This window comes from Sus scrofa, chromosome 1, assembly GCF_000003025.6.
Source record: "Sus scrofa isolate TJ Tabasco breed Duroc chromosome 1, Sscrofa11.1, whole genome shotgun sequence".
NCBI lineage: Eukaryota > Metazoa > Chordata > Mammalia > Artiodactyla > Suidae > Sus > Sus scrofa.
In genome coordinates, this window is record NC_010443.5 from 45,259,470 (window position 1) to 45,279,635 (window position 20,166).

The 20,166-nt window shown below is 35.1% G+C and overlaps 1 protein-coding gene across 5 annotated transcripts in view; it reads left to right on the top strand.

Moving 5' to 3' along the window:
* The window catches only part of PHF3 (PHD finger protein 3), a 75,685-nt gene that overhangs the window by 40,080 nt on the left and 15,439 nt on the right, over positions 1-20,166 (top strand). For 4 of the 5 annotated variants that reach the window (XM_021089302.1, XM_021089294.1, XM_021089288.1 and 1 more), the window contains 4 exons: positions 4,274-4,435; positions 9,169-10,924; positions 16,676-16,985; positions 19,121-19,304. In XM_021089302.1, the coding sequence (XP_020944961.1) occupies positions 4,294-4,435; positions 9,169-10,924; positions 16,676-16,985; positions 19,121-19,304 (2,392 nt within the window). In that variant the 5' untranslated portion in view covers positions 4,274-4,293. Of the gene's footprint in view, positions 1-3,163; positions 3,351-4,273; positions 4,436-9,168; positions 10,925-16,675; positions 16,986-19,120; positions 19,305-20,166 lie in introns of all 5 variants that reach the window. The other variant, XM_021089298.1, reaches the window with a different exon arrangement.

Below are 20,166 nucleotides of genomic sequence, written 5' to 3' on the forward strand. Positions count from 1 at the left end.
AACATCTCAAATGCAGTCTTAAGTATTCTAATTGTAGGCTTTTGATTTAAGAGGTTTTAAGATGATGGGACCTCAAGGCATCAGTCAGTTTGTGAAGTTATTTCCAGCAGTTCAAAGGTCCCTGGATCTCTTGCTTTTCCCCCTCTTCCCCTTCCAGCTCTCCACTTCTCTCCTTAGTGGATTCTCTCACCCTTCTTCCCTCATCTCTGTCTTTGTAAAGATAACTCTCCCTACCTCACCTCCTTCCCCTCTTCCTCACCTTGTGCCCTTCTCTCACTTATAGAGGACAACCATCTTTTGTCCCTTTAACTTCATTCAGTTGCTTGTCCCCCTTTTTAATCTTTTACCATTAAGTTTCTTTTTTGTTGTTGTTCTTTTTTTCTTTTTAGGGCCACACCCACGGCATATGGAGGTTCCCAGGCTAGGGGTCAAATTAGAGCTGTAGCTGCCAGCCTACGCCCCAACCACAGCAATGTGGGATCTGAGCCAAGTCTGTAACCACAGCTCACAGCAGTGCCAGATCCGTAGTCCATTGAACAAGTCCAGGGATTGAACCCATGTCCTCATGGATCCTAGTCGGTCAGGTTCGTTAACCACTGAGCCACGATGGGAACTCCACCATTAAATTTCTTAAAAATTTTTATTATGCTATTATCATTCTTACTCACTTTTAACTTCTTGTCACCTTGTCCTCTGCTTCCCTGTGTCTGCTTACTGGATTTTTCTCCTCCTTTGTTCTCTCTGCAGCAGTTAACATTTGATGTGAAATTCTCCTTACCCTTTTGTGATGTTGTATTACCTTGATGCTTCTTTTGCCTGCTCTTTTTCTTCATGTCATTAACATATTCAAAAAGTTAAGTCATTACCTTACTTTCAGATTTGTTCTAACTTCTCTTTTTCTAGGTCATTAAAGTTTAAATTTTCCTAGTCCTTTCTTCCTTCTAATTCTTAGCAAGTATTTCTGGAGTACCTAATATATACTAGGTTATGATTCTAGGTTCTGAAATTTCGCAGTGGATAAGAGACAAAGTTCCTGAATTGTAGAGATTACATTCTAATGGAGGAGATAGTTAATTAATATTTAAATACTTCTTTGGGTAATAAAACATGTTTTCAAGGATAAAGTATGCTAAGGTTCAGTAGGCAGTGGTGGGAGGAAGTGCTGTTTTGGTTAAGATCCTTAAGAAAGGTTTCTGTGAGAAGGTGGGTTTTGGGTGAGACATGAATAAAGTGGGCAACAGAGTGAGCCATGTGGCTTTCTGGGAGGAGAGCTCTCCAGGCAGAGAATGTATCAAGTGAAACTACCTTCAGATATCCTTTAGCTTTCCAGTGTTCTATCAGGACTAGCATGCTTGGAGCACAGTGAGTCAGGGTGGCTGAGTCAGAGAAGTTGGTGGAGGAAGCTTTTCTTAAGACCCTGGAGGCCCTGGCTGGGAGTTTGAACATAAATCTTAAGTGTGTTGCAAGGGTTTGGAGGGTTTGAAAGAAGAATGTTAAGATGATGTGACTTTACATTTTAGAGGGATTTAAAATAGGGTTATGACTTGTGGAGAATAAACTGTGTATGTGTGTGGGAGGTGTGTAGAGAACCCAGGACACTAGGACAGCTACAGTGTAGGCTTGATGGGAGCTGAGGGTGATTTGGGGTAGAATGAGGAGTAGCTGTGAAGGTGATAAATGGGGATGAGATTGGTGATGTGTTTGGTAAAACTGGTGGGATGAGCTGATCACTTGGAAGAGGGACACGAGAGAGGAGCTAGGGGTAGGATAGTTCTAGAGTTTTAGGCTTGAGCAGCTGGGTGAATGGAAGTTCCATTACTTGAACTATCTTTGGAAGGACAGTTTTACTGAGGGGTGAGGGAATGGGTAGAATCAGGTGGAATTGGTGTTTATTTTCTGTGTGTTACTTTTGAGATACCTGTTGGATAGCCTGGTGCACATATCAAATTACCCTGCAGAGGTCAGATGTGAGTTTGCAGCTGGAAAAGATAACTCTGGAGTCATGCAAGTATAGATGGATTGGCTGAGGGTGAGATCATTCAGGGAGGAGTGAGAGAAGCAGGAGGAGAGAGGTGGGAGGGCCTCTGTGGGAGGAGGCACTCTGAATATTGAGAAGTACTAGTGAGGGAGGAGGATGTGGTGTTCAGAAGCTTAGTGAGGGGATGGGGTTCAAGAAGGAGAAAGGGGTCAGTTCTGTCAGCTGTTGCCAGGAAATAGAATAAAGTAAAACTTAATAATTGACCTTTGGATTTGGGTTTGCCAAATCCTGTTGATTCTGCTTTACAATATTGCCCTAAAATTCATAACACACCTTTTCACTCCCTGCCAACCAACACTGTTAATCAGGCTTTAATTGATTTTCTCCTGGACTCTTTTCCTCTTCTGAATCATATCTTTCTTTCCTGATTACAAACAATACAAAATGCATGTTTGTTGTAGCAAATGTGGGAAGCACAGAGACAGTATAACAGTGATGACAAGCCCTTAAATTCCTTATCCACCTTTTCACTGGAGACGTCCCTGATAACAATGTAGTCCTTCCCCCATTCACTTCTATCTCTGCATGTTTGTAATGCATATAATGCATAACTTTTGCTTTTTAAAATAAACATGGTGGAACTATTCATCTGATGTTTAAAATTCTTTGAGAATGTGTGTGAATGTGTGGCAGCATAAGTACTCCATCGTGATGAAGTAGCCCTCTAACTGAACTCTCCAGTTGTTTCCCCCAATTGTATCTTAAATGAATCCTGATGAGTTTTTGTAAAATATATTCTCTAAGCTTTTACTGCATAAAGCATAGAGACTAAAAAGTATGGACTCTATTTTTAAGAGTAATATATGCATATAACAGGAAAAAATTATATTCTCCTATAGAATAATTATTATAATTTTCATCTCTTTACTGCTAAATCTTTTTTTTTTTCTATTTGGCAAAGTGTACGTACACAACATTTCATTTGTGTGTTTGTTACTAACAAGGATCACACTATGTTTTCTAGCCAGCAGTCTTTTTTCATAATTTATTCTAATATACTTTATAATTTACTGGTCAAAGTATATAAGCAGTCTCATGATTCTGTTTGTTGAAAAATTGCTCTTCAAAAAGATTATACCATTTGAAAGTATATTTATAAAAAATTTTGTTCTCTTTAAATTTTAGGATAGACCACTTTCTTGTTGAACTCTTGAAGTTCTACTTGGATACAAAGATGAGGACTAGATAACTTCTTGAGGTTCCTTCTAACCCCTAGGATGAAGATAATAACTAACATTTGTGTAGTGCTCTAAAGTTTACAAAGTGAGTTCTCATACATCATCTTACTTGATCCTCACAACAGCTCTGTGAGGTAGGTAGGACAGGTATTGTTATTCTCATTTTAGAGATAAGGAAACTGATAGAGAGTTGAAGGGACTTGGTCACGTTGTATTTGTTTTAGCAGAGACTTGAATCCAACCCATTTGATCAAAAATCTCTTTATGAGATTTCATACAACTGTACATTTTGAATTGCTGTATGTCAGTGACATTTGTTATATGCAGAAATAAGCCCATTGATAATGTAAATATAGTGTTCAGAGTTTCTTCAATGTCCCCCAGTCCTTTTCCGTGCCCTCTCCCCTGCCATTAAATGAATGACTATCTCTCTTGATTAGGGGAAGGTAATTTAATTATATAGTTATATTAAAACACTTATGATTTTTCCCTACCATTAGGGAAAAGAGAAGTTAACGTTGGGTTTTTTATTTCTCTGTGTGTGCGTGTGAGTGTGTGTGTTTGCCACAACTCAAAAAGTGTATCTGTGTTACTTACTCTCACATGTAGCATAAAGTCTTTAAGGAGTAGATTACGGTTAGAGCTGGAATCTTAGTGTAGTTCTAGCATGAACCTAGAATCACAAGGTTTTCAGGTTATTATACTCTTTTTTTGGGAGGGGATACTGTATAACCAAAATTAAGGTAATTGAGTACTTCCGGTTGTTCATAATGTTCACAAAGATACAGTGAATGACAGGTGAGAGTGAGTGGTAGTGGAGATCGGATCAAGGAGAATGTCAACTAGTCTTCTCTTTGACTAGTTATCTCTTAGGGTAGAATTTATAAAACTGAATTGGGAGCTTGGTGGTAGTATTGTCACATTTTAGGAATAGACCAAGATTTTCAGGACTACTTGGTATTGTTGTCTCACAATGTTTTCTGTACTGCCTTTAAATACTTAGCATCATGAATATTTTTGAAAATTAATTTTTGTTTTTGTTTTTGTTCTTTTCTAGTTGTTGGTCTTGACGATATTATGGATGAAGGAGTTGTTAAAGAAAGTGGCAATGATACCATTGATGAAGAAGAACTGATTTTACCTAACAGGAATTTGAGGGACAAAGTAGAAGAAAATTCAGTGAGATCACCAAGAAAATCACCTCGTTTAATGGCACAAGGTAATCCTTCCAAAGAGGACTAGCTAGAAAATCAAGTGTAGGGACAGTTGTGATAGGTTGTAAACTTGCCAAGCAGTAATTGTATTTTCTTGGTGTTTGCTAATCTGAGCATTTTGATAATCACTTTTGAGATTACATCAATTTTTTGGTATAATTTTAAAAAATTTTTATTGAAATTACACATTCACATGTTTTTGTTTGTTTGTTTGTTTTTCTTTGATTTCTTGGGCAGCTCCTATGGCAAATGGAGGTTCCCAGGCTAGGGGTCTCATCGGAGCTGTAGCCACCGGCCTGGCCTACACCAGAGCCAAAGCAATGCAAGATCTGAGCTGCATCTGCAACCTACACCACAGCTCACAGCAATGCTGATCCTTAACCCACTGAGCAAGGTCAGGGATCAAACCCCCAACCTCATGGTTCCTAGTTGGATTCGTTAACCACTGCGCCATGATGGGAACTCCCACATTCACATGTTTTAAAGAGTTGACTAGGTTCTGTGAGTTTCCAATGCTTGCCATTCTATCACTTATTTGCCCTTCCCTAGAGGAAAATACTGTTAATGCTTTCATCTGGTTTTATTAGTTTTTTGGTGTTTACTTCCATGTCTCTGAGTAACATGTGCATATTGCTAACTCTTGATTATTCTAATATAGATATTTATTGATTTCCCGTTCTGAATGGTGAATTTAGCATTTCACTTTTCTCCTCTTGTTCCCCCATCACACACAAAAGTATATTCTCTCATCTTTGAAATATATAATTTTATAAAATTGGTAGTAACTACTTATTGTGACTCACTTAATAAACTATTAGTGAAGATCCATTCAGTAAATTATAGCTAACTTTTCCTATACAACTTTTTGTTTTTCTGATTTAATAATTGATTTCGTTGTTGATTTGCTTATAGTTTTATATATTTGAACACACAATTTTCAGTGCACATATAGGCACTTACATCCCAACTACTCTGCCAGTTACCTGAATGTTTCCTAAAGATACTTGTGCATATCAGGTATTCTGTCATTTTTGTTTTATTGAGGAATTATCTCTTGGAGCCTTCTGGTCTGCTGCCTTGTGCACACTGGTATGTTAGCCCTGCATAAACCTGATGCATGGCTATTGCTCCAGGATCTCCCTTAACCATTCTTCTGAGGATTCTGTTTTGTATTGTAGTTCCTATTTCCGCCCCCCCCCCCCGCCGCCACTTTTATTGGTTTAGCTCCTTCGTTTTAGTGACATAGCTATTTTAACAGTTTTTTGAGAAAAAGGAATATGGATATATATTTTTTGAATCTCCTATGTTTGCAGATGTCTTGATACTGTTCTCCCTTGGAATTGTTGTCTGATTGAAGCTTGGAAATCATTTCTCTTCAGAACTTTGGAAGTGTTGCTCCTTTTTCTTCTATCCTGTGTTAAGTTTATTTTGATTCCTTAAAAGTTCTTTTGCTTTGAATTTTTTTAAATTATAGTTGATTTACAGTGTTATGCCAATTTCTGCTGTACAACAAAGTGAGCCAGTCATGTATATATATATATATATAAATATATATATATTCTCTTTCTTATATTATTTTCCATCATGGTCTATCCCAAGGGATTGGATATAGTTCAATGTGCTGTATATAGTAGGACCTCATTGTAAAATTAAAAAAAAAAAAGTTTTTTATATATTTTTTGGTATGTTACCTGTTTCCTTTTGGAAACTGTGCAATCTTCCTCTTCAGCTCTAATGCTTTGATATTTCTGATAATGTACCTTGGTGTAGGTGTATTTTATGTATTGAGCTGGGTACTTGGTAGGTCTTTTTAAAAACTATTATTCAGTTCAGAGAAAAACCTCTTGAATTTATTTTGTAGATTATTTTCCTCTTTATTTTTTGGCTCTTGCTTCCTGGAACCCCTATTATTCAAGAATGAGATATCAGGGACTGGTTCTTCCATTTTCTTTTTTCTTTTTTTTTTGGCTGGCCTTTTTTTTTTTTCCCCAGGCCAGGGATTGAACCTGTGCCACAGCTTTGACCTGAGCCATAGCAATGACAATGCCGGATCCTTAAAGGACTGAGCCATAAGGGACTTCTATTTAGTTTTCTTTATCTTAGCTACTTTCCACCTCTTTGTCTTTTTCCTCTTAGTTGCTGAAATTTTCTCATATTTATCCTTCAACTCATATCAAATTTTTATTTCTAGCTTCTGAATGTTCTTTTTTGTTTTGGAAATAGTTCTTTTTTAGCATTCTGGTTTTGTTTCATGCACGCAATATCTTATGTTGTCTTTTATAAGGTACTTATAGTGTTTTAAAGGTTTTTGTTTTTTGTGGGGTTTTTTGGTCCTTCCCCCCGCCCCCACCATCTTTCATGTTAAGAGACTTTCCTAAAAAGTCTGATCCTTGATTGCTTCCTTAATGTTTATTGTTTTGTCAGCTGTGAGCATCACTTTTTGGTGATTCCGTATGCTATTTGTGGAGAAATCTCTTATGTTAGATTTTAGACTCCTTAGATTGCTAGCATGTTATGGGAGCCCCTGAGGGAAGGCAGTGGGGGCATTGAAGCTTTCAGTTTATACAAATGCACATAACCTCAAAGTTTCAGTGTACTTCACTGCCACTCTTAAGCTATGCCTAATGTACCTTAGTCTAGAAACTCTTTTTACACTCTTCAGAGAATAAGCCTCCAGACCTGGATTAGGACCTAAGAAGCGCAATTGTGCAGTAGATGGCCTAGGGGAGAGGGAGCTCAAATTCTGACTGTTCCTGGCATAGCTTTTAACTCATCCTCATTTTAACTGCCTGCCTTCATCCCTACCTTAGAATCATCTGGGGTCACCCATTCCTAAGCCTTGTGAGGTGTTAATGGTATTGGTTCTGCCAGCACTGCCAAATTAGTATTTGCCTTTTTTTTGCATCTCCAACATCAGTTACTTCTTGATTATCTCTTGTTTGGCTTCCAAAATCATCACTTCTCTTGTTCTTCCTTTCCTTTTAGATTCATAAGTTTTATGCAGCTTTAATGTGGGATTTTGAGAAGTGAATTAACTGAGATTCATGTATTTACTTCATCTTTTCCTCAATCGAATAAATCATGTATTTGGTATACATTTATAACTTTGAGAAATGAAAAGATAGAATGAATATTATAGACAAATAATGATAAAGTTTGGCTTATACAGTCAGGCTTCAAACTAAGCCTTCTGTTTAGAAAAGTTACTTTAGTCTTCGCTTAATTAATCACTTACTGTTGGAAAAACAGTTTTTTCTTTGAATACCTTCACAGTTGAATATGCTGTTTGTCAGTCACTTAGGTAATGGGTTTAAAAGTTCTTTCTTTATTTCAGGACAGATGAGTGTAGCAGAGCTATAAGTATTGTAAACCATCTTCAAAGCCTTAAAAATCTTCAAAGTATCGATAACAAAACATTAACATTTTAAATTATTATTTTATTATTGTAAATATTAATTTAATAATATTTTAGTTATTTAAAAATGTTATACATCTGAGCATGAGTAATTTTTTAAAGTTGTTAGCTACTTACCTGATGAGTAAATATTTTGCCAGGTTCTGGGGGAATTAGAAAGGCTATTAGGATGATCATTAATTTATTGTCCAAACTGGGACACTTTTGAGTGTCATAACTACAAGCATCTCTAGGACTGTTAGAGACAAATGAGGAGGATGTGTGATACCTTCTTTAAGACTTTCACAGTTCAGTGATGTATGACAAATTAGGAAAATGTTCTAAATATTGGTGCATAGTACGGTTTTGCATTGAAAAGAAAGGAGCTTTTCTTTTTTTTTAATTGGTGTTCAGTTTTCATGCAGAGTTGATTCAGAGATAATGGCTATATATAGGCTTGGATATAGCTTATTTTGTAGTTTAGTTTTTGAGTTTTCTGCTTAGTGAATTATTTAGCTCACTTTTATTTTCAATTTCTTTCCACTTTGTCCTCTTCCTTTCCTTGGAGGATATATCCAGATAGGGGAAGGAGGAAAGTGGATTCTTTGTTAGGAGTATTGTTAAAAGTGGGGTGCTTTCTTAAATTATTTTCATATTTTCCTCATTTTCACATATGATCCATTTTCTTGTTTTAAATTTTTTAAATTATAGTTTCCCTTTTTGATGATCTTTGTATAGTCCTCTAGTTTATACTTCATTTCTTCTCTGAGGAATAGCTTGAATGCTAAAACGGAGACATGAGGAAGCACATTCATAAAAGCATCAGAGTTCTTTTGAGGCTGTGCTTTGAAACTCACCCAGATCCTGTCTGTGATAGGTGGTTTAGTTCAGATTTTTTTCAGATCTGATTTTTTTTCATTTTATATATGTAAAGGTGTTTAGTGTTTAAAACTGTATGACAGTCTTCTTTTAAAATGGGTATTAATATAAAGGAATCTCACTTTATTGATTTCACTCCCAGCTTATTTTTATAGAAAAGAAACTTGATGAAAATATTTCTGCCTTATTGTAAAGTATAATATCAGTCTAAATTTTATAGCGGTTTTTTTTCTGCACCAGAATTGATAGGACTTTGATCAACATAAAATTTAACACACACATATATTTATATACTTATACATATAAAATATGCTTGTCATCATGAATAAACTTTATATTTTCATTGAAGTGGGAATATAAATTTTATAGCTCAGAATAAAGAAGTGATATTCTAAATTGCATTGAAATAAAAACACATGGCAAAATAGCTAAGCTATTTTTATTTATTTTTTTCCCTTGTAATAGAACAAGTAAGAAGTTTGCGACAAAGCACTATTGCCAAGCGTTCAAATGCAGCACCTTTAAATAGCACAAAAAAAGCATCTGGGAAGACTGTGTCAGCCCCTAAAGCAGGGGTGAAACAACCAGAAAGGTGTCAGGTCAAAGAAGAAGTTGGTGCATCCCCAAAACTTGAGCACCATAAAGAGAGCAGGAGGAGCAGCCGACATGCTGGGCAGATGGAAGCAGCAGTGTCGTCTTGTCTTGAGATGCAGGATGAAGCTGGAATAGATTCTGAGCAGAAATGTAATAATCAAGGAGAAGCAAATATGCCTTCTCATGAGTTAAACTGTCCACTCCTTTCAGAGACTTGTGTTAGCATTGAAGAAAAGAAAAATGAAGCTCAGATGGAGTGTCAAACCAAGACTGTTAGTAATCCATTCTTTAAGTTGCCAGATAAGGAAGAACATGAACGGAATGATTCCATTTCAGGTAAAATGGAGGGGACTATTGTTGAAGAATTGAAGGCAAAAGGAGAAGTTGAACAAGAATCAAAGATAGTAAGAGTATCCCATGAAGATGACCATGTTATTGACGAGCCTGCATCTTCTGCTGCTTTTTCTGGTGATGCTGCTTATACAAACCCAAGTAAGATAGAAGAGAACCTTGTAGGTTTGTCTGGTTCTGTGGATGAGGCAAATGAATGTAGTTTGGAATTGAAAAATACCATGGAAGTTGCTGATAAAGCTGAGAACCCCCTTCAGAGAAATGAAATAGAAGCACTGGCTTATTGTAAGGACACAGAGTCTAATGATAAGCAGTTGGAAGGCACCAGATTTAATAAATCAAACTTAGAGGTGGTTAATACCGGTGCTTTGGAACCAGAAAGTAATACTGTAGATAATGCTATTTATGATACACCTGACCAAAGTTCAAAACAGTTGAACATTGTTGAAAGTATTAAAATGGAGTCTCATGAAACAGCAAACCTTCAGAATGACAGAGACAGCCTATCAAGTAGTAATTCTTGCTTAGAGTCAAAAAGCATAAAATCTAAACATACAAAACCTTCAGTTCATTCTAAGCAAACTGTCGCCTCAGATGCTCAGAAAAAAACTGTTACAGCAAAGCATGAATTAATACCTAACAAGACTAAAGTTAATGTCAAAAGTGTGAAGCGAAATGCTGATGAATCAGAATCTAAGCAAAATTTTCATAGGCCAGTCAAAGTGAGAAAAAAACAAGTTGATAAGGCCTCAAATATTCAGAGTTGCAATTCTGGGGTTAAATCTGTGAAAAATCAAGCTCATTCTGTATTCAAAAAGACATCACAGGATCAAAATTTAGTACAGATTTCCAAACCCTTAACTCATTCTTTAAGTGATAAGCCTCATGGTCACCCTAGTTGCTCTAAAGAACCTCATCATTCTGCACAAACTGGACATTTATTGCATTCCAACCAGAAACAGTGCCATAAGCCCCAGCAGCTGGCTCCAGCAGTGAAAACCAATAGTCATGTGAAGGAAGAGCCTGAACATACAGGTGGTGTAGAACATTTTAAGGAAGAGGATAAATTGAAATTTAAAAAACCTGAGAAGAACCTGCAACCTCGCCAGAGAAGAAGCAGCAAAAGTTTTTCTTTGGATGAGCCACCGTTGTTCATTCCAGACAATATAGCTACTATAAAAAGGGAAGGCTCAGATCATAGCTCCTCATTTGAAAGCAAATATATGTGGACTCCCAGCAAGCAGTGTGGGTTTTGCAAAAAACCACATGGCAACAGGTGTGTGTGTTTGCGTATGTGTGATCTATACGTTGAAGAGAAATTGCTTTTTTTTAGGGTGGGATTGGTGTGAGAACTTTTTAATAGAAAGAGATTATTTAACCTGTGAAGACTTTTGCAGAAACAAAAACCCCTCATCAGTCCTGGATATATGATAGAAAGATGGAGCCACTGAATTTACAAATATATCATCCTAGAACACCTTAAAACACATAGTCTGACCAACAGCTGGTATACATGGAAATGTTTTGTCATTGTAACCAGTTAGTGTAATTTAGCCACTGCATCTAAAAAAAAGAATTTTTAAAATCAGAAAATTGTTGTACTGCTTTGGGTCTGTAAGTTATATATTATTTTGTTTGGCTTGAGAAGAATTAGTAATAAAGTGTAAAGGTCATGATAGAAATTCTATATATAATATATATGTTTAAATAACTATGACGTGATACCACTACTTCAGAATTATCAAACTTAACCTTAGAATGAAATTTGATAGCTAAAGTAACTGTTAAATTACCCAAGTGAATTTTGTATGTAACATGGGAAAGAGTGAAACATGTATTTCCTTTTTGCATGTTTTAGTGATTTGGATTTCTTGTGAATTCTGATCTTTTTAGGAAGTGATTTTATAGCATTGCCCTCAACATTCTTTCCTTAGGATTCAGTGTTTTATAGTTTTATGACACTGATGCCCTTCTGGCTCCCCACCCCCACTGTGTATTTTTTATTTGCTAGCTTTTTAAGAAAATGAGAAGAGATGAAGTGGAGTTTTCAGCTGCAAGATTATCCTGTTCAAGCATTCAGATTGCTGTTGGAACGTCTATCAACATTGATACAATAAAAGAACATTGTTACTTGCACATTGTAACATTACCTTTACTCATGAAAGTAAATGTTAGAGTGACTGCCCAGCACAATTAGATTACATGAAATGAAGCCCTTTAGGGAGGGACAGTTTAGTACAGTGTCTTGTAATATATTATTTTGGAGTGGAGGGTGGCAGTTGGGAGTTTTGGGGCTATTCTGTAAAAAGTAACTTTTATGTCAAGGGGTTTCTTCCTTTGTGATTCAGCCCATGACCTATTTTTAGTGTCAGTGATTACTTTATAACAGCATATTGCAGTTTTTAAAAACTGTGACTTGTTTGAATATAGCGCTACATTTGCCCTCACTTTTGTACTCTTTATGCCTTTTTGTTTAAAACACCTTATTCATATATTTTGAAGTAGGCCTGCTAATTTTCAGGCCAAAGAGATTTAAGGGCTAGATCATCCTTGTAAATGCTCTTTTAGGCTAGCCTTTTTTTCTTTGCCAGAATCTTCTAAAAATCATCACACAGACCTGTGGTCAGAGTAATGAAACAGGAGCCTTAAACTAAATGAATTTCTAAAATGAAACTTTGGCCTAGAGTTGGAAGCCATATTAAGTATGTTATAATGTAGATTTTTCTGGAGATAAACTTTTTTGGTGGCTCTATCCCCAAAGGAGTTTGCTCAGGCTTTTAAATGAGGACTGCCACTTTATCAACATCAGTTATTTTCCTAGAATGAGGATTAAATGTTAAGTCCCATTGTTTTTTACCTAATGCTTCCTTTTGGATCTATTTTATAAAACTCAAGAGTTTCTTTGCCCCAGTCTGGAAAATGACTAGAATATTAGATGTATAGGGATTTTGAGTTTACCCTATGTAATTGACATGATTAATACAAATAATACTGGAAACTGTCAATTTTGGAAGCAACATTTAAATTATTTCAATTTTGTGAATAAAGAAGCCTAAGTAATTGATTGTTTTTTTCTTTACAGAATAACTAGCCTTCATGACTTCTTTTGATGCATTCTGCTTAGACATTGAGATTACTCAAAAAATGCACCTGTCATTGCAGCATGTTATTTTTCTAGTTTAATCCACGTATAAGGATATGAATGTATTATGAAGGACATATGTGGAAATTTTTTTCATCCTTTTATCTCATGCACTAGCTACATTGAAAGCAATTTTGTTTTGTTTTGTTTTTGTCTTTTGTCTTTTTAGGGCCTCTCCTGCAGCATATGGAGGTTCCCAAGCTAGGGGTCGAATTGGAGCTACAGCTGCTGGCCTATGCCACAGCCATAGCAACATCAGATCCAAGCCACGTCTGTGACCTACACCACAGCTCATGGCAACGCCAGATCCTTAACCCACTGAGCAAGGCCAGGGATCGAACCCACAACCTCATGGTTCCTAGTTGGATTTGTTTCTGCTGCGCCACGACGGGAACTCCCAAAAAGCAGTTTGTTAATGTGGTGGGTTTTTTTAGCTCTTGTGACAAATTTATTTCTGTAAAGACTATAACTGGCATTTTACATGCGAAGTTACCTTCCTTTATGTGCTTCCACTTGGAGATTTTTTTTTTCCATTTTTTAGTTTTATTGCAGTATAGTTGATTTACAAAGAAATTAATATTTTTAAATGCAGGTTTGTTCACAGTTTGCCCAAACGTAGTTTGACTACTGGCAACTTCTCTTCTTATCCTAAAGACATTAAGTATTGACTGCCTCACAATTTACATTCATGCTTTGTTTTGGCTTTCATTTATTTTCCTGATTCAGCCTTAGAGCAAAGGCTAAATATATATTCATTATTTTAAAAACTGGACTATTTGATACTTTTTTAAAAAGTTATCTTTGAACTTTTAAGTATAAGCCAGGCAGTTCCCTGCCTCTCCAGATGACATTTGTATCTTCAATTGTATTGTACTTTCTTGCTCAGTTGTAGATTAAGATTAGTTAATGGATGAGCTTTAAAAACAAAAAAATCTCCTTAGTATGGAGTCATAGCTTTATACTCAAAACAAGAAAACTTTCTGAGAAAGAAATTTTCTCTTAGAGTAAGTGATTCTGGTTTTTCTCAGGCGTTTAGAGTGTGATAAATATTTTTCTCTGCAGATTTGATTGTTAGTGACAAAAACAATGATTTAATGTTTATGTGGAACAGAATCATTTTATCCTAGAAAAGAGTGAGTACATATACATTCATAGTATTACATAGATTGTTGTTTAAAGGAACCACTTAACAGAACTTGAAGGCTCATTTTGCAATAGCTCCACTGTTAATGAGTTTGTGACATGACTTTTGCTAAGAGTAGGGGTTCTCAATGTTGCCTTTGTGGCTTTGAAGAAACTTGAAAGTTTTCTAAGAACATATTTGGCTTATGCCAAAGAGATTAGAATTCAGATTATATTTTAAATTAGGCTTAAATTACCTTATAGTAGGATTTTAAATTTTGTATATGAACATATAACACAAGTATTTCTGAACTTTTCTGTGTTCAGAAATCTGAACTGATTTCATGCTAATTTGATCCAACTAATCCAGGGCTAAACCCCACAAATTAATTTTTTAGTGAAATGTTTAACATCTAGGTGAAAATCTTTTCCTTAAGTGATTTTGAATATTAGAAATCAGAATTTCAAGGACAAAGCAGAAAATGGGATAACTACTCAATTCTGTTAGTTGTCTGATCCATACTCCCTCATCTTTTTTAAGCATGAGGAATGATATAAAAAAGATATTTTCTCTCTCTGTGATAGTTCTTTTAAAAATATGATTAATATGGTTAATAAAGTTCATTATACTGCTAATACTTCCATTTTTGGATACTTAGTTTCACTTTCAAGTGAATCAATTACATTTTCCCTTAGGACATGTGGAAGTTATTTTTATCAATGCCATTTTTTGTTTTTATTTCTCATTTAGCTGCATTATTTTTTACGTAAATTCTATAAACTGTTAAGGTACGTGTAGATGACAGTAGAGTTTTGAGATTTCCTTTTTAGAACTTCTTAAATTTGAGAAGACATTTCCAAAATAAACTTGGGACATGGTGATATAAGTAATACATTGCATATCATAAAGTGACTGTTCCCTGGCTAAATAAAGATTTGAAATTTCTCTTTATAATTTGTTAGATTTGGATTTGGGGCAAAGCATAGCCATGGTTGTAATACAGGTTTTTAAGTAGTGTCCTATTTAAACTATTCTGATAGTGAAAATACAGGGAAATCACATTGGCTTTCTTTCAGTATTTCAAAAGTATTAGATTAGGTAGTTGCTTTCAAGAAATAGCAGTTCTTACAACTTTGGAACGTGAAGATAGAATTTTAAGTATCTATTTTTCTGTTGGCTGTGAGATCTGTATCATTGGAACATGCATGGACCGACCCATCTAAGATCTCTCAAACATAGAGAAACCATTTCTATCTTGCAAACAAATGCCACATTTTCAATGAATTTTTTTTTTTTAAATGAACCACTGAAGAAATCGTGATTTAACCTGAAAAAGCCAGCACAAGCATCATCAGTTAGGGTAAAGAATGATGGAATTGCAGACATGAAAAAGGTTTTTCTTGGTGCACAGCAGTTGTTGGTCTATAACAGAACAGCACATAAGGAAGAGTAGAGTTTTCTGTTATTAGGGAATGAAGTATTTGGCATGACTTTTTCAAGATACCCTGTAAGGTTTGAAGCCCAGTGTTTTTGATTTTTAGAGTCTGTACATTGATAGGACCACCTGGCCATACCACCCAGCATATTACCTTTGTTAACATCTTTCTGTTGGACAACAGGTTTTTAAAAGGAGTTTTGTCACTGTTGGTGGTGCTACTGTTATCAAAAACAGCACAAAGTCTTTAGATTGTTAAAGAGTATACTTAAATCTTTTAAACATACAACGAATTTACTAACCCAAAGAAGGAAAATGTTAAACATGCTTAAGTGAGCTTTGTCATTTTCCTAAGAATTGGTTGAAAAGTATGTGAAAAAGATAATTTCTCCCTCAAGTTGCTGTTCATATATCTTTGTACTATTTTATTTAAAAATAATTCCAGATATTTTAAGTTAGACCAACTTTAGACTCATGAAAATGTCCTTGCCCCCCCCCCCATTGTTTAGTGGAATTATTTCTTAGATAAAAAGCAGTAAAGGGGAAATGTTAGTAAGGAGATTGTTTTGAAATTTTAAAAAAATTCACCCTGAGGAGTAATATTTTCATGTTAATGTAGCATTGTTATTTAGGAAGACAAGGTTTATTATCTAAAGCACAAGTTCAAATAGTTAGGAAGCACACACTCAAAAGTACATAAAAAGATTCTTTAGCTAAATCATTGTGACTCTATGAACCAAACTATTCTCAGCTCAAAAAATAGTTATATAGTTAAGGTGCCTAAAAAGGAACTATTTGTGAGTCTTCATTGTTAGTTTTGATTTGCATTTTTGTTTCATCCGATTTTTTTCTTTTTGTAATTTAAAATCAGTCGTTGGATAAATGACCTTAATTTTAGGTATGATTTCAGATCTGTGTGGTAACTTAGATGGATTGTCTATGATCAGGTTATTATAGTACTTATTACCCTTCTCAGTGAAGAAATGCTGTTATTCTGTGCTTTGTTATTCTATGCTATTCAATGTGCTGACAAATGTCAGTTGCCCTTCATCATTACGACCCCCACTACCACCTTAGCATTTTCTCACTCATGCTAGAGGGGAAATATTTGACTTAAAAGTTCCATTTTTGTAGAATGTTATTTTCTTTGGAAACTTTTTTCCATGCTGATTTTGATTTGATAGAGTGGATAAAGATAGAAAACTTGCAAAATATCAGAAAAATAAAATTTCAATTTAGGCTCACTTAGCATTGGTTTTTAAGAAAATGTATCAAATCAATTTTTTTGTTTTGTTTTGTTTTGTTTTTTTTTTTTTTCCCTTTCCAGGTTTATGGTTGGCTGTGGGAGATGTGATGACTGGTTTCATGGTGATTGTGTTGGGTTAAGTCTTTCTCAAGCACAGCAAATGGGAGAGGAAGACAAAGAATATGTGTGTGTGAAATGTTGTGCAGAAGAAGACAAAAAGTCTGAAATTGTAGATCCAGATATTTTGGGAAACCAGGCTAAAGTTGAAGTCCATAGTGAAGATAAAGCCATGGAATATGAAAAGCTTGGGTTATCAAAGCACACTACAACAAATGACAAAACCAAATGTGTAGATGATACAGTGAAGCACAAGGTCAAAATTTTAAAACGGGTGAGCTACTCATTAATGCATTCTTTTTATTTAAGAACTTTGTGTGGACTGAGAATTTGAAATTTCTCTCTAGATCTCACTGTAGTATACATTTTCATATTCATTTTTCCATAAAAATGAATTTGTATTTAAAATATTTTGTCAGTCTTGGTGAAACCAGGTAGTGACATCTTCAAAATGTGCAGATCCAATTCTTGCAGTCTGTGCATATATCTAGTCTCTAGTTTGGTGCTTGGATTTTCTGTGGTAGAATGTGTGTGTGATCTGGTGATAAGTGTAAATTGTGCTTGCTGATAAATTTTTAAAGTTTTTCAGTCCATAAATATCTATGAATCCTTAAACCATATTTGGCATTATTATTTTCAAGTGGAACAGTTCTCTGTAAGGAAAAGTAATCTTAGTTCTTTTGATTTTTTTTTGTCCCAGTTTTTGCTTGGAATCCTTATCTCATAATTTTTCTCTTAAGATGTAGACTCTTAAAAAGTTGTCAGTTTTCCCTAATCTTGTTTTTAACTATGTTCTTGTAGTATTTTCTAAATAGAAATTTTAAAATGTTTAGTCAGCTATAGGAGAAATGTATAAAGCACTTTACCTGATTAAAATTTTACTTTTATTGCCTACCTTTTTATTTCCTATGATTTTTCTAACATTATTTTGTTATTCTTGTAGGTAGTGCTAGGGAGGAAACATTGGCAACAAATGTCTGTGGATAGTCAAGTATGATAATCCAAAACACAACAAACACGAGTTATAAAGTTGGAAGGAACCCGGAAATCTTTTAGTCCAGCCATTCATATTGAAGAACATATTCTTCCCCAAATCTTCTCTATTCTTTACCTGTTCTTTTAGACACTCCTTATATGATGAACATGGATTAAATTGCAGTTTGCCAAATCCTTGTGGCATCATCCAACGTTTTCTGTCTGCCAAGACTTTTAGTGAATCAGGTTATGTCTTTGTGACATTTTTTTCTGCTGTTTGATTAGCATCACAGTAGTTGATAATATAGAACTGAGAGCTTCATTGAAAAGTTTATAGAAAGCCTTTGGAAAAGTTTTGTTAAGTTTTTTTTGGGGGGGGATTCTTTTTCAGGCTGTACCCGCAGCATATGGAAGTTTCCAGGCTAGGGGCCTATGCCACAGCAATGCCAGATCCTTTAACCCACTGAGTGGGGCCAGGGATTGAACCCATGTCCTCATGGATATTACTAGTTGGATTCATTTCCACTGAGCCACAAAAGGAACTCCCTGCTTACTTTTCTTTTTGATGTTGAACTGGTGAATACTGTTTGGACTAGTCTGATTTTTTTAGTTTATGAAATCTGCTTTTTAAATATCACTTCCTATTTGTAGAGTTTGTTGAATCATTTATTGAGTTCCTATTGTGTGACAAACATGGTACCAGACTTGTACCAATAGCATTGATTGAAAAATGTTCCTGCTCTCAAGTAAGTCTAGTTGAAGAGGTAAAAGGTAAGCAAGTAAATGAAAAATTAGAGGATTCTTGGTCTAGAAAAAAAAATCATTTTTTTATGTATTCTTTTTAAAACCTATATTTTTATACACAGGATTCTTCTCACTAATAGTGGTTTCATTTGTAGTTTTTTGTGGGTTATAATTAGGACAAGAGTAGTAGGTATCCTGATGGTTTGTTCTACCTTGTATTAATTATAATTGCCAGAAGGTAAACTAAGAATTTGGTACTTTTATTGTAGGTAAATGTGACCTCATTTGTTTTAGGAAGTAAAAAATATTGGTAATTTAATTCTCCACAATTTCTCCCTCCCCCCTTTTTTCATATCCACAGCCAATTAAGAGAACTCTCATTATCTTATATCTAATCTTCTTTCTAGTACTGCTATCGAGAACATAATATCAATGTTTTTTTAGTTCTCCTTTACAGGCTATTGTGTGTTCTGCAGAAAAATAGGTGCTGAACAAATGGATTTTGGATAAGAGTAAATGTCCTTTTTGCAAAAATTGAGAGTTTTATATATCTTCAAAAAATAGTTATTGGGCTAAAAATGGAATATGTTAGGTTGTAATACTAATTAACATACACTGTTGAAGCTTGCTTTGTATTTAAAGATTGTTTAAAGGTTTTCATTCTAATGAATTAAATACTATTTTTTCCAGGAATCTGGTGAAGGCAAAAGCTCATCAGACTGCAGGGACAGTGAAATTAAAAAATGGCAGCTAGCTCCTCTTCGAAAAATGGGACAACCAGTTTTACCTCGGAGATCCTCAGAAGAAAAAGGTGAAAAAATACCAAAAGAGTCTACAACTGTTATTTGCACAGGAGAAAAAGCTTCAAAACCAGGTAGTAAGAATAATAGGAATCTTTTAATATACTAATATATTTATATTTTATTTCATACATGATCAGTATATTTAGGGAAATTAAAATTTTTTTTTACATTGTAATGGCAAGAAAAATAGTTTAGGTGATTGACTTGACTTGAAATAAAAAGATATTTCTTTAAATTCTGGGGAAGTACTAATGAAGTAGTAAGACAAGACCCCTGACTTCGTGGTACTTAAATACCAATGGAAAATGACAGTAAATAGGCAAATGAAATGGTATGCTTTTTTAGAGAATTTCGACACTATAGAAAAAGTTGAGTGATGGGATAGAGAGTCAGGGTCAAGGAGAGTGGTGCACTCTTGTTTCAGAGAGAATGGAGGGGTTACGAGGTAGGGTGTGAAGGATGCACAGTTGTTTGGAAGGAGGGAACACATAGGGCACAGCCAATCTGGAGACTTTGGGGTAGAAACAGTCTCTGCCTTTGTGAAGAGAGTCATGGTGGAATGATTAGAATGTAGTATACGAGGGATAGAATGGTGGCAGAAAATGAGTTTAGAGAAATTATGTAGGAACTTTGAGGCCATGACAAGAGTTTATTTTTTTATTTTATTCTGAATACAATGGGAAATCTTTAGAGGAATTTGTACAAGGAAATTATGACTCATTCTGGTTTTCTGTGGAGATTGGACAGATGGGAGCAGAGTAGACCAGTTAGTCTATAGAAGTATCCTAGGAAAGAAATAATGGTAGCTTACAACAGAGGTACCAGGAAGATACGGTGAAGTGGCCAGATTCAGATAGACTTGGTAGACTTGGCAGAACTTGGTGACAGGTTAGATAGATAGGTGAAGGAAAGAAGAGTCTTAGCGAGTGAGTA